This window comes from Mirounga leonina, unplaced genomic scaffold (assembly GCF_011800145.1).
Source record: "Mirounga leonina isolate KUSES-001 unplaced genomic scaffold, KU_Mleo_1.0 Mir_170, whole genome shotgun sequence".
Taxonomy (NCBI): domain Eukaryota; kingdom Metazoa; phylum Chordata; class Mammalia; order Carnivora; family Phocidae; genus Mirounga; species Mirounga leonina.
Genome location: NW_023270433.1, coordinates 29,321,697 through 29,336,704, shown reverse-complemented (window position 1 = coordinate 29,336,704; position 15,008 = coordinate 29,321,697). Strand labels below are relative to the sequence as shown.

The following is a 15,008-nucleotide window of genomic DNA, read 5'->3' as shown; positions in this document are numbered from 1 at the left end:
ATCAAGTAGGCGAACTTGAAAAACACCACTGTGGCCAGAACAGGGAGGTTGCAGGAGAGCATGGTATTAGATGAAGTGAAGAAATGTCTGACCGTCCCCAAGACACTGAAGAAAGTGCAACGTTTATTCAGTCATTCCTTACAGGGCATCACTTATCCAATCGTGTTTCTTCAACATGTAGAGCACTGACAGCATTCAGGGATGGTCCCTACTCAGAAAGCTTACTGACTGCTGAGTGACTTGAGGCATCAGGAAGTTGTAATTAATTATAACACACGATGGAAAAGGCAGGATGTCATCAGAAAGGTAAAGGCTAAGAGCTATAAGAATTCAGAGAACCGAGATGTGGTTAGGAATTCCTAGAATTCTTGCTGGGGACAAATGGAGAAAGACTTTTCTTTGCAAGAAGTACTACTGTTTGATCCTGACAAAGACAAGGGGGACAGGTACCGTAACCACAGAAGTGGGAAAGGGAGCAGGTGGGGATGGCAGCACCTGGTGCAATGTGGCTGAAGTACCTGAGTAAAATACCAAAGTGAAATGGAAGGAACCAGATCAATGGGAGTTTGAATATTTGGCCAAGACATTTGGTTTCTATAGGACACACAAAGGTGACTGAAAGTGCACAAGAGTGACTGAATCAGGATTCTATTCTAGAAAGATGACTCTGGCATTGTGAAGGGTGAACTGAACAGGGGAGAGACGAGCAGCCAGCCACCGAGGACGACCACACATGCTCGGAGAGTGCGGCAGGCTGAAAGAGGTGCTGGAGGTGAAAGGCCAGGGGTACCCATCTGCTTGGCTGTCATAACAAAGAACCACAAACTGGGGGCTTAAACAGAAGTTGACTGTCTCCCAGTTCTGGAGACTAGAGAAGTCTGAACTCCAGACGTCAGCAGGGCCGTATTCCCTCTGAAACCTGTAGAGGACTACTTCTTTGCGGATTCCGAGCATATGACGGTTTGCTGGCAGTCTTTGGCATCCCTTGGTTTGCAGCTGCATAAATCGAATCTCTGCCTCATGGTCATGGTGTTCTCCCTGTGTCTGCCTCCCCAGAATGACTGTCCTCTTATAAGGACGCTGGGCATGTTGGATCAGGGACCCATCCTTCTATAGTGTGACCACGCCTCAATTTAACTAATCCTGTCTGCAATGATCCTGTTTCCAAACCGGGCCTCCTTCTGAGGTACCAGGGGTTAGTTCATTAGAACCTCAACATGTCTTTTTGGGGGACATAATTCAACCCATACCAACCAGACCTGACGTCTTACTGGACACGGATAGAGGGAGGGGGCAGAGGTGAGGCTCCACATGGCACTGCACTGACTTCTCGGGCTAACCAGCCCTGTGCTCAGATGTTGCAGGAAGCCACCTATGATGTGTGATGAGAGGGGCACCCTTTACGGATCCCTGGGCTCCCCCACGATGCTGCCTTCTCATCTAACGTGTCCTGAAATTCCACCAACTCCGACAGCTCCATCGGGAGAGAGTGTCTTCAGAGACCTTGGACGTGACAGAGGGAATGTGAGGGCAATTTCTCACCTTCTTAGACTTGGTTAACGATGTTTGTGAGGAACAAGAGAGATGGCTTTTCTGATAGTTTGTGACACTTTCACATCACAGACACTAGATGGCAATCTTCACACATTTCCAAGCTTTCTGTTTTTTTTCAAGCCAGAATCTTGAGAGCCTGGAAGCAACTACTTATTAGCACCGGGAATAATTAGGGAGGAGTCCCGTTTCATGTGATTCCCCTATAGATTTCAGTGTATGGAAATCTCAAAAAGTGGAAGGAAGACCATCTCTCACAATAGTCCTAATCAGTTTGAACACTGTTCACACCTTTTAGTTGCATAGTAAATAACCATATTCATAAATATTCATGAGTCCATTGAATGTAACCAAGGGAAAAAGCAAAAACTATTAACAGTATTCGGTCTTGGGTATATTTTATGCCCAAGCATCTCTGGTATACAAAGGAAGAGACCCTTATTCCATGAGGTCTGTTTACTTGGTCATTAACAAGGGTGAAGAGGGCACTGGCTGGAATTAGTTTTCCTTGTAGCAGAATTTCAACTTCTGTCATCTATTGTAAGCAGAGAGCAACAGAGTAACAGTCCCACCTTTGTGATGATGTGGCATGAGAGGAAAGCAACAGGGGAGAATTGTAGGGCTCCAGCCTGCCCACCCAGTCACCTGACTTGGAAATACCACTGATCACATTTAAAGAAAATAGTTACTGTTGTTTCTCTAAAAATCTGATTTAAGTGTATCGTAATGGTCTGCACAAGTGTTTCCCCACTCAAACCTAGAAGCTGAGTTGGAAGAAAGGAACCACATGATACGATAATCTGGTTAATTCAGCACTTTGCAAGGTAGAAAATTCCAGAATCATGTATTTCTCAAGTCCTCCAGTAAAACAGTCTTCAGTTTTATAACATATGTAAATAACACATAAAAGAATCTTTACGTTGGAATTGTAAGATGCTTGTTAACTGTAAGATGCTCCTGCTTTCTTGGAGATGGGTCCAAAAGGGCGGGTGCACCAACTGTAATTTCCTGCATGCGCTTGTAATTTACCAAATATTTTTTCTTCTGTACACATAATTCTATACTCAGGGGAAGAGGAGGGAACATTTATTAAGCTAAGCATTCTTCCTAAAATAGCTCATTAAATATATTTCACTACTTATAGGTATATTCTATTATTATCCCCAGTTTGGGGGTAAGGATCTGAAGTTTTAGAAGTTGCATGGCTTGCATGGACACACAGGGATGGAGCGGGGTGTCAAACCTCAGTATGTCTAATTCGGAGCTGAAATTTTTTCAATTATTTCAGACTGCCTTCCATATGGAGATTTAAAAAGATGTGTCTGCTCTTGTGGGGGTCGCAGGGGAGCTGTAAGGCAGAACACAAGGAAAGGTGGTCATCTACGTACGATATCAGCATCCCTGAGGAGGTCATAAAGTCCTGTCCATCCAGCATCACTGGGTGCAGTGTCTCTAAAGGGTGGGGCTGAACTGCACTGTTTGTAATTCCATGCCTCAGTGTCTTGGTCATGCTCTGACTGGAGGGTTCTTCCCCCGACAGGGGTTACCTCCTCCAGGAAGCCTTCTCGGATTCATTCTTGCTCTTCCATGAGTGATTCATGGGCTTGCCTGTGTCACTGCTCTACCTTGTATCTTCTCCTGCTGCTCCTGTGACGGTGTGGCATCAGGGGTTTGTTCACAGGTCTGTCTCCCTGCCTGTGAGTTCTGTACTCATCTCTGCATCAGCTGCTCCTGATGCAGGGCCGGCACACAGGCGTTCAATACATATCTGTATGGATGGATGCATGGATGGAGGAATGAATGAATGAATTCATTTTGGTAGCAGAGTATAAGAAGGTGAGGCCTTTTGGAGATTGGCCTCCCTTTCTCCATGCGCAATTCCACTCCACGTCATAAAAGGACATACGTACGGCTTTGTGCTTCTTCAGCACAAAGCATTACCTGGATAGGATCCATCTGACCTTATGCTTGGCTTAAATATGAAACTTAATTACTTAGGCTATGCCAAGGGAAGCACTCAGCTGTCAAGGTGGCTCCCGATACACGGGATTTTAATTTAAAGCAATCTACAGTCATTAACTCTCCTTGCCTCACCATAACTTTCATCAGGTTGAATAGCAGTGACATTTTAAATTGAAAAAGGAAGGGGTAGGGATGAGAGGGGCAGGAGGCTGTTGAGATGTGACCTAGTTGTCAAGAGCAGAAAAGACTGCATTAAAACTCACCCCTCTCCCACCCCCAAGCCATTTCCTTTGCGTTTTTAAAGACAAACTGGAAAGAAAACTGACCAGCATTGAAGTTTCTTGATGTGACTTGTGTGATCTATTTGGCTTTCAATGTAGAGTTGACTAACCCTTTCCTCCTCCCAACAAAAAATTAATGGAGGGAAGAATGGATTTACCTGGAGAAAACTCCATTTTCTCAGTGAACAAATATTAAGAAGTTTCATATGGGATGCACATTTTGGTGTTCTGGGGCAGTGGTCAGAGATGGAGAGCCCAGACTGGAGGCCAGCCAGTCTGTCCTTCTCTGTGTCCCAGGATCTGTATCTTTTAGGTCAGGATCCCTCCAAACCTGTCATATCAGCCTGGGAACTACAGCATTCTCTAAGCCAAACATGCTACACAGCTCAATCTTAAGGTGAGGAAACAAGCTTTAGAGAACTTTAGGGATGTGCTGAAGGTCACTCAGTTGGTTCATGTCAGAGTCAAGACAAATATGACAACTACCATTCACTCAACACCTACGTTTGTAGATGTCAGGCACTTTTATGTACGTTATCTCTGTTTCTTACACCAAGCCAGGAGCATCAAATATTGTTCTCTCCATTGAGCAGAGGAAATTTAAAGAGGTTAAGTAGTTTGTGTTCATGACTTTGTGATGTAGATAATTTTGAAATGGGTTATTTTTACATTTGCACCTCTACAGTGCTCTTGAAAACAAACCATTTAACTTCAGCTTTAAAAAACAAACTAATAATGAGCTTAGCAGACATCTCACTTCATTCCTTCCCAGTGGTCCCGTCCCTTATTAGATGAAGTTCAGGACTGGGGAGGCCATGGATGGAGTAATTTCAAGGATGGAATGAAGGTCAAGTTGAGGATGAGCTCAGAGATGGAATGGTGCAGAGTTTCCTATCGTGCACTTTCCTTGATATTAAGAAACACTGAAAAGTACAATGATTTACTTTTATACTGTTCCAAACTTTACTTCTCCTTTTCCTTATACCATGTAATCAAGGCCTCTGAATTCTAGAGATGGAACTCCTTTCATGGCAATGCTCAACTTCCTGCTTAGTATGTATTTGTTTACCTCAGCACTCAACAAGGAGACCCTTGGATTCAGAGGCAGAAAACCCTGTAACAATCCAGCAAGATACGGATTCAACTGAAGTTGAGAGAGGTTACGTAACCTTTCCAAGGACATAAAGCGCCTCCTCATAGTCATGGTAGAGCCAGGGTGGCCTGGCTTCCAAGATCAGTGTTGTCCCGGTGGTTGTACTTCTCTTCTCTTTCTGACCAAGGCAAGGCATGAGCTGTCTATCTCCCTGCAGGCTGGACCTGTGTTTGGGTGCAGAAGCTACACATTCTCAGATGGTCAGGCTGCGGGCACATTCCTCTAGCAGTCCCATCCCCCATCTTCATCTGCTGTGAGAGTTTGTGCTGGACATTCTTTTGCCCTTCCAGACCCACTCTCCACCTTTCTCCATCCAGCTTTGTGCCCTGGGGAGGTCCTCTGTGGACCACACTGACAGGCTCCCTTGATCTAAGGCCATGGTAGGAGATGAAGAGGTTAGAGGAGCTGAGGTCAGGTATTTATTCTCTGGCCATCTCCCAGCCAGGTCACTGCAGGTTGGCTTTGTTCCTCGTCAGACTACAGCTCCTGTTAGAAAGCCCTCTGCTATCCCCTCCCCCCGGGTTCTAGGAATGGCTCTCTCCGTTTTTTCCTTTGAGCCTGATGTGGTAATTGCTCTTCCACTTTACTTGCCCTGGGAGAATGTACTCTTTCTGTTGGTTTCCTTAAACCATACCTTTGCAAATGGTTTCTTGGAAATTCCTCGGACTCTTTGAGTGTGCTATCCATTCTCTGCCAAGACCACTATTTCCTCTCCTTTGCTATTTGCAGTTGGTTGAAAGTTTCAACCAATTATTTACTCGATCCATTATTTAAAAGAGACTTTCAAAAAAAAGGTATCATCATAGATCTTAATTTCTTGAAGAATCTTGGGAGTTTGCTAAGCTGTAATCTGCCACCTTCCTTTTCCTGGTTTGCAAATAACAGATTTCACAAAACGGTTGCTCTGGAACTCTAAATTCACTCCGTGACTTCACCAAAAAATGACATTTTTTTTTTTCCCTGTATCAAAAGAAAATGGAGGAACTTAAAGTCTGCCATATGTTTTCCCCAGTGGAACTGAGTGCCAATGAGTCTGCCGTGGGCACAGGCAGAGTTGTGCTAGGAGGACCATGGAGAAACATCTGAGGTCGATTTAAAATTCCTCTGAGAATTGCTGAAGTCTGGCCGGCAGAACTGGACCTGCAATTTTCTAGGCAACTCTGGGGACCGGATAAAGCCCTGGAATTAAAAAACATGAGTTTATCTTCCAGAGAGACTGCAGCTAGACAGCTCTGGGGTTGCCAAGAGATGGGAGGTGAATAAATCAAGGTTCTCACAGGGGACAAAGTACTAATGTCCAATTACCAGAAATAGGAAGAAAAACCATCTTTCATGTCGTGTTACTAGGTGACCAGATTACTCATTAGCCAAACTAGGATATTTTTTCGGAGGGCAAGGGTGTTCAATTACTCTGTGGCAACATATATAGGCTGGGACTTGATCTGGGAAATGGGAGGTCAGGTCAGAAATAAACAGAGGAACATCTTCCTCAAGAGCCCCTGTTGGGAGAGGTGCCCTCCAGGACATACCTGAGTCTCATCATAGAGTAGTTATTGCATAAACCAGGAGCTGCCATAGTGCAGAGCACCGTTCTTCAGAACGAATAGCTCCATGTGTGTTCAGAACATTCCCTGAGGCTCAGGGTGGCTCTCTTACCACCACACACACAGAATCTTCTTTCATTTCGGTCCCTGAGGTTCTAATTAAGAATATACATCTCCCACTCTCTTCACTCCTACCTCTCTCCCCTTCCAAATTCAGCTGATCTGTGGGCCCAGGGCTGTCTTAACAACCATAACTTGATCCTGATGTCAGTCTCTTATCCAACTCCTCCTGGCTCACTACATCCAGACTTCCCCAAATCCCCCTCCCTTGAGTTTGGCTTCTGCTGATTGTTATTCAAAATCTGTCTTCTTATTTGTCCACACTTAATTTGGTTTTGTTTGAGATTACTGATAAGTCCACACAGTCCTGGAACATTTATGGTGAAACTTCAAAATCCTTAACGTAAGTGACCTTGTGGTTAGCATATTTGGGCATAAGCTCAATATTTTACAAGCATTATCTGACTTAATTTTTACCTCAATCCTATAAAGTCCCCCAATTTGCAGAAGATGAGGCTCAGAATGGCCAAGTAACATAACACAGAGCTTAAAGGGTTCAAATCCAGAACTGTCTCCAAAGCCCCTGTTTTCAACCATGATGCTATACTGTAAAGAATATCAATACTCTTCTCTCAGGATAATATAAAGGGAAACCATCATCACTGGATCAAAGCTGGGAGGGCTCTTGCAGATGATAAAATCCAAATACCTGATTGTATAGATGAATGGAAGTGGGTGGGATGAGAGGAAGCAACTTTTTCCATCGATTGAGTGGGTGTAGAAGAGGTGGGTGATTGCTTATTCAGCATCCATTCTCCCATCTCTTTCTTCCTAATGGAATCCTGCTTTTGTTTAGGTCTTCTCTATGTGATCATGCATTTCAAGGGAAGCTGGCCCATCTTCAGTCCAAGGGGATGAGTCATGACTGGTCTAATCTATCATGATGATCTCATTCCCCTCACATTGATTGGATTATGCAGGGCAGATGACACCATTTTGGCCAATGACACATGAGGAAATCCACTAAGGGTCCTTGGGGGAAGGTTTCCTCACTTCTAAAAAGAGCTGCAGGAAGATAGCTGAAGATATCTATGAACCTCAGGCAATTCTGATGGAGGGAGAGGAGCTATGAACACTTCCATTATTTACTACTTACTGTGTCAGTTTTCTTATTAGGTCTTTCCCAAAATGATCTCCTCTTCTCAGAACAAAATAGCAAGACAGGTTTTATCATATTCATTCATGGATGAGGAAACTCAGACCTAATAGCAGTTAAGTCATTCAGTGGTTAATTGGTAGATTCAGGATACAAGTTCAGAAATGTATGGCTTCACATTTATCATGCTTTGTAGTAGCTCTTTTCATACTCGAATAAATAGATTTATGTTAGTCTCCAAAAGGACATTCCCCTCTATGTGCCCAGTGGAGTTAGGTTCTCTGAGTCTGCAGAACCCTGCACCCTCAAAGGCTTGTCCAGTGGAGTCAGATGGTCCCTCCAGCTGATACCCGTCTGATGGTCCTCTGAAATGACAACAGCCTAGAGGTGTGCGTGTGATCCAGGAGGTGCAAATCATTCCATATGGCTGGCTCTGGGGACATGTCTGCGAAGCTCCTTTTGTCATGTCTAACGTCTTGCTGTCGACTTTGAATCACTTGGAGATTTTGGCATGAGTTAGCCATGGTCACAGCGAATGGTAGAAAACACCAAGTGATTGTTGCTTTGTACAACTGAAGCAACTGGTTTGTTTGCTTTCTTGGCTGACTTAATTCAGCTGACCAGTATAAGACCAATTTTACTTCTTTTAGAAAAAGCCATGCAAACCTCTCCAAATACAGATAAAAATGTCTGCCTAACAGGGCTGTAGAAGGAACCAACGAGTTAATTTCCCCAATACAGCTTTTGCCACATGGTAAGAAACAGAACAGGCTAGTTCCCTAATTCCCCATTTTCCTCTTTGCTTCCTTTAAATCTTTGCTCTATGACTATCTTCTCAATGAGATGGAAGATATGATTCAGATTGGAACAGGGATTATGGGCAGGCTCTGGAGAAGTGAGATTTCAGCTGGGAGTTTATAATGAGAGGCATTTGCTGGTAAATGGCAGGGGTAAGAGTATTTGGGAAGAAGGATGTAACAGCATGTGCCAAGATGTCAAGACGGAAGCCACTGGCATGTCTCTATCTAAAATGACCACTGTGGGGACTCCTGGGTGGCTCAGTTGGTTGAGCACCCTACTCTTGGTTTTGGCTCCAGTCATGATCTCCGGGTCATGAGATCAAGCCGCGCGTCAGGCTCTGGGCTCAGTGTGGAGTCTGCTTGAGAGCCTCTTCCCCTGCCCCTCCCTCCACTTGCATGCACTCTCTCTTTCTCTCTCTCAAATAAATAAATACATACATCTTTTAAAAAATAAATTAAATGACCATGGTGGTGGGGCTGTAGTGAGTCAGGAGGAACGTGGCATGAGATGAGACTGAAGATGTAGGCAGGCTCAAGTCCCACAGGGCACTGTAGGCCATGTTCTGCATTTCAGATTGTTCCCTAATTCACATGGCAGCCCACTGCAGACTTCTAAGCAAAAGAGTGATCTGCCGCGTGGAAAACAAATTGGAGAAAGGCAGGCATGAAAACAGAGAGCAGTTAGGAGACTTTTGCAGTGGTCCAGATGAGGGATGAGGGCTTGAACTAGAGCGATGACAGTGAAGATGGCGATAAACGGGCATACTTGAGACATATTTTATAGAAGGGAAAAGTATGGCTTGTTGATGGATGCAGAAGGTGAGATGTGGGAGGCATGAAGGATCCTTGGCAGTTTCTGGAATGAGTAACTGAATGGACGGAGGCATCATTACCTAAGATGTGAAGCACAGGAGGAAAAGCAGTTTTAGGAGAGAAGATCAAAGGTTCAGTTTTTGACAAGTTAAATGTGAGACGCCTGTAGGATATTCAAGTGGGGATGTCAAACGGGAAGATAGGCATATGGTTCCGGAGCTCAGAAGCGTCTGTGTAGAAATACAAATTTGCCAAAACAGAGGATATCTGAAGTCATTATTGTTGTTGGCTGTGGTGTGTTTTTTTTGTTTGTTTGTTTTAATGTCTGGCTGACCTTTACTAGTTTATTTGGCTTCTCTCTTAAATACCTGAACCTATGGTTCTTGTTATATCTTTTAGTCTCCTATCTCAATTATCTACTTTGATGGTTTCTTTCTAATTACATTGTAGAGGCAGAGCACTGCAATAGAAAGATGTAGATTCTGACTATTTGTGTGCCTTGGGCAAATCACTTAGGCTCTCTAGGTATTAGCTTCTCATCTGTAAAAGAACGGTATTGGTTGTTTTCAGTTTAAAAAATCTATGATCCAGTAATCTAAGAATTACCCATAAGGTGTCTCTATTTTTCTAAACCCACAAAGGATTCATGGTTGGACCACTGGGAAATTAGCTTTGATTAGATCTTGAAAGATATTCTGAAGTCCACATCCTGTCCAGCAATTAACAGTTAAACCAAACACTATTAATGACAATCTCAGATACTATTGCTGTATTTCGAACAGCGTTTCTTCTGCGCTTGTGGATACAACATACAGAAAAAGAGTGGAAATTCAGACATTCATTCATCAAAATAACATTACATTTTAATCGAAGACGAACTTGTCTTATTGAAAATTCCGACCGGAATGGGCACTCTTCAAGTGAAGTTAGGAGTAATGCAAATATCATGGTGAGTTCTAGTAGATGTAATAGCCTGGATTATTGACCACAGGACACATGTAACCGGATTTCTTCATAGTCTTCAAGGTAAAGCCATACAAAGCATCAACATGATCCGTACTTTTTCCTTACCTCAGTGACAGCAAAGCTTCTCTTCCCACAGGGAACCACCTTGTACCACTTGTCATGCAACACATCCATAAACCCATGTGACTTGTACTGACTGATGAGCTCGGATATATTGGAGGTCAGTGGAGAGTTGGGTGGGAGACCAATACCATACCCTAGAAGAAAATATAATCTCAGATCAGCTTTTCGTCTGAGAGGAGCCTAAGGGGCGTCACACACTTGTGTGATATTGTCATCAGCTCTGGTACCAAGGGTAGGGTAAGCTTTCAGCATCTTTCCTTCAAAGGACTCAGAGAGGTCCAAGGTATGATGACTATGCATCTGCTGCCTCTCTGAGCAGAAGAGATGAATCTGGAAAGGAGAGAAATGGGCTATGCATTGTGTTCCAGTGGCACACGGCATCCCAAGATAATTTTGAGATGATACCTTTGAAGACTTTACCAGGACTAGGATTCCCTACGCACCTCTCCTAGAACCCCTCCTCTGAACCTTCAACACACAAAATTGGATTAAATATAACCTCTGGTTTATGACATTCTCTAGTCATTGGTCATGCATCACCTTCTTTTACTTTTGTCAGTTTTTTAAAATTATTATTATTTAAGACCTTTATTAACGGGTGCTTGCCATTGGTTGACTTTTCTGAAAAAGATCAGGTTGTAAACTTTTATTACAAATTAAAAATGAGGTTCTTAAAAATCTCAACTTGACCAGATATGAAACAATTTAAAAACCTTTAAAGGTGTATTGAGAAAAACCAGGCATTTTTTTTTTTAAACACGTTTGTCATTACCAAAAAGAGAAGTCTTTAGGTAAAAATAACAAAAATCCCATGCTGCATAGATAATGCAGATAGTTCTACTTTTCTGGTCAATGGGCAAAAAGCAAGCACTTAAGGTCTTCAGCTCCAATCTTTTGTTCATTTCTTATTGCTGGAATTTCATCCAACATGAAGAAATGAAGATGAAATTCCAGCAATACTTTTGTCAGTTTTTTAATAATGAGACCATGTGAACATACAGTATAGCATGAGAATTAAAACATCCACAAAAACTTGTCCCCGCCCCCCCCAAAAAAGAGTCTGGTAAGACCAAGCGTTGGAGAAGATGTAGGTCTTAAGATGTAGGTCATAAGATCACTTATATGTTGCTTCTGCGAATACAAATTAATATAACCACTGTGGAAAATAATTTGTTATTTTTTTAAAGATTTTAATTATTTATTTGACAGAGAGAGAGAGGGAGAGAGAGAGCACAAGCAGGGGGAACAGCAGGGAGAGGGAGAAGCAGGCTGTCCGCTGAGCAAGGAGCCCGACGCAGGGCTCGATCCCAGGAACCTGGGATCATGATCTGACCTGAAGGCAGACACTGAACCATCTGAGCCACCCAGGTGCTCCAAAATAGTTTGCTATTATTTTGTGTAGTTGAACATTCATATGCTCTAAGACCAATAATTTTAAGTACATTTCTAAAGAGCTCCTCTACAACCACACCAGGAGATATGTACCAGAATGTTCTTAGAGGCACTGTTCATAATAGTAAAAATTTGGGAACAACCCAAATGTTCTTTGACAAGAGAATGGGTAAATAAATTGTGGAATATTACATAATTGGAATAGTATATAGTGTGAAACATATGAATTAGAACTACATAGGATAATATGGATGACTCCAAGCAATACTGAGTAAAAAAGATCAGTCCCAGAAGATTACAGCATGAATCCATTGTGTAAATGTAAACATATTCAAAACAAAATAGTATATTTTTAGGAATTCATATGTACGTGGCAGAAGTACAGTTAGAAGAAAAGCAAGGAACTAATAAGCCAAATATCCAGGACAGTGGTTATTTAAGGCAAGAGAGGCAGGGGAAAGGATGACGGAGGAGCACAAAGGTGGATGTAATGTGTTGTCAGAGTTTAATTAATCAGCTTGGACTATGTATCCTCGCTCTATGTGGCTTTACTTCCTTCCCAAACTGTTAATTCACCATTAAGCTCTTTGATGAGCCATGTGAAAGAGCTAATTAACTACATTTGTCTTTAGCTATTGGACAGCATAGTCAAAAAAAGACATTTTGCCCTCAGGGTGATTGAGGAAGATAAATTAAGAGTATAGCTCGTTCTTTTTTCACTGATAAAGACTAAAAGGCTGTCAAGAATTCAAAGATACTTCATAAAAACAAATACTTGCTATAATTATTCTATCTTACAATTTATTTCCAAGGACATTAGTTTTTGTTCCATTTTTTTTATTGCGTATACACAAATCCTTTTTTAAAAAAATGAGGCTTGAGATGTGTTTATAACCAATAAAAGAGAAGAAATAAATAACAGAAAACATCTTTGAGTTTTAAAGAGCTGTATGGTTTTTTTTCCCCCCTGATAATTTTGTTTGTTCCCTAACAATGGCAAGTCAGGGAAGTGATGACAATGTCAAGAGCATGATTAGAATTTTCCATTCAAAGAGCTATTTTGAGTGCCTACTTTGTGCCTAGTAGTTCTGGCTTGAAAAGCAAGACCAACAATAAAAGACTTTACATAGGCAGCCTGTTCTTCTGCTGATGTTATCATTAAATAACATTTTTTATAATGGGTAACTAACCATAAGGAAGTAAGCAGTTTTCTTTAGAAACTTTTATTATAATGAATGCTATTGACAACTCAGCTGCAAGTTCATTCTTTCAGTACTTATTTACATGTCAGCACAACACTAGTCATGTGTATAATAATATTCAATGACTTACTGACTCATGCATTCATCACTCACTCATTCAACAAATATTTACTGAGTGACTAGGCACTGTGTTAAGCGATCAGGATTTAGCAGTGAGCAAGACAGATACAGGCCCTGCCATCATTGAGTGTATACGCTATTAGGGAGATAGCTATTATTGCACTATGTAATGATTATTTCATTACAAGTGAGATAAATGCCATGAGAGAGAACTGGGGCATATATAACATATAGTAGGAGGACTTGGAACTATCTGATGGAAGTGGGTTGATCTTCAGGATAACTAGACCAGGTTTGCTGAATATTACTGTATTTTCCCCCCTGAGGCAATAATTTTCAACAACAATTTCTGATATGTATTGAGAGATTACCAAATACTATGCACTATAATAAACTTTGTATGTACCTTATCCCATTTTGTAGATCATGCATTAGACTAAGATTGTAGACTAGACTGTGGTATGTAGTTGAGTTAAATCACTCTGGAAATTTAATAACAAGAACTAGAATATATTGAGTCCTACTGTGTACCAGATAATATTCCACACGTGTCTAATCCCTATAAGAACTTAAGCGTGATATGTATTACTTTAGGACTTAAAGAGTGAATAATAAACTGCCCAAGGTCACGAGCTCGTAGGTGGCAAAGCTAGCATTTGAAAGTATGTCTGTTTGAGTCTAAAACCAATTCTCTTTCCACTGTGTCCAGAGTAGCATGTGACCAAGACAAGGGAATACTTGGCCTATTTCCTCCCCTCCAACACAGGCTCTATCACTGAAATCATGTTGATATAATCTCCCCAAACCAGGCAATTCAGTAAAAAAACCACAATCATCTAAACTGACAGTTGGTTTTCAGCAGACAAAATATATATTACTCATGGGCAGATTTTGTTTATAAACTTTTCAGTAAGTTGTGGAAATAAATTGTAAGTGCTGCCCTACCTGGTACATGATGTTACATAGAAGAGAAATTAATTAGCAAGGACACCCCCTGACTATACTCTTTCTTCTAAAAATTGTCTCAAAGCCAACAATTCCAGCCCAGCTTAGTGTAATAATGGCAGAAATGTTTTCACTTGATACACACTTATTGCACACCTATTCATCCATTCATTAATTCCACAAACATATGTTGAATGCTTATTCTGTGCCAGATACCCCGCCGAGGGCTCTAGAGGTTTCCAAGTTAACTCAGACACCAATTCTATCCTTATGAAGCTATGGGGGCGATGAGGCAGACATAAATAACTAGACAACATGGGAGAAAGTTACAGTACTTTTCTGGAAAACAAGACAGATGATGCATAAATTCAATAAAGGTCAAATATGAAAACCAGATGCAATGAGGAGGATGGATACAACTTTATGGAGTTCAGAGGAATGAGAACTTGCTACCCGATGGGAGGATGAGAGGAGGCATCTTAGATTGATTCTTGATAGTGGCATTTGGGGTAGATGAGACAGAAATACATGATGCAAAGTTTAAAAAGCTGGAATTAATACTTATGATAAATCTATATAATTCTAAGAATAGAATTTGTGGCACTACAACAAAAGTATTAAAAATGCCTTAGGGAAAAAGCTATGTTGAAGTTGCAGGGACATTTATAAAACATTGCTACATAGGAAATAATAAATATTAAATCACTCTACTCCACCACGTCAAGGTTAATTTGCAATTGACTGCTAAAAATAGATTACTGTCCTTTTAAATTCTCTATTTTAATACATATATTAAGTATTGACATTTAAATGATTATTAGCATCAATAATAGTTATTATGAGCTAATTAAAACAAACTATGCATATAGAACCAGGGGAGAAATTTCTCACAGGAAAAAAGTTATGTGGTGATTAGATGAGGTATTTGTTAAAAGACATA

At 41.4% G+C, this 15,008-nt stretch overlaps 1 protein-coding gene across 1 annotated transcript in view; it reads right to left on the bottom strand.

Moving 5' to 3' along the window:
* GRIN3A (glutamate ionotropic receptor NMDA type subunit 3A) overlaps nt 1–15,008 on the bottom strand; it is a 152,979-nt gene that overhangs the window by 26,845 nt on the left and 111,126 nt on the right. The window contains exon 6 of the mRNA XM_035016184.1: nt 10,392–10,543. Coding sequence (XP_034872075.1) covers nt 10,392–10,543 — 152 coding nt within the window. The remainder of the gene's footprint in view (nt 1–10,391; nt 10,544–15,008) is intronic.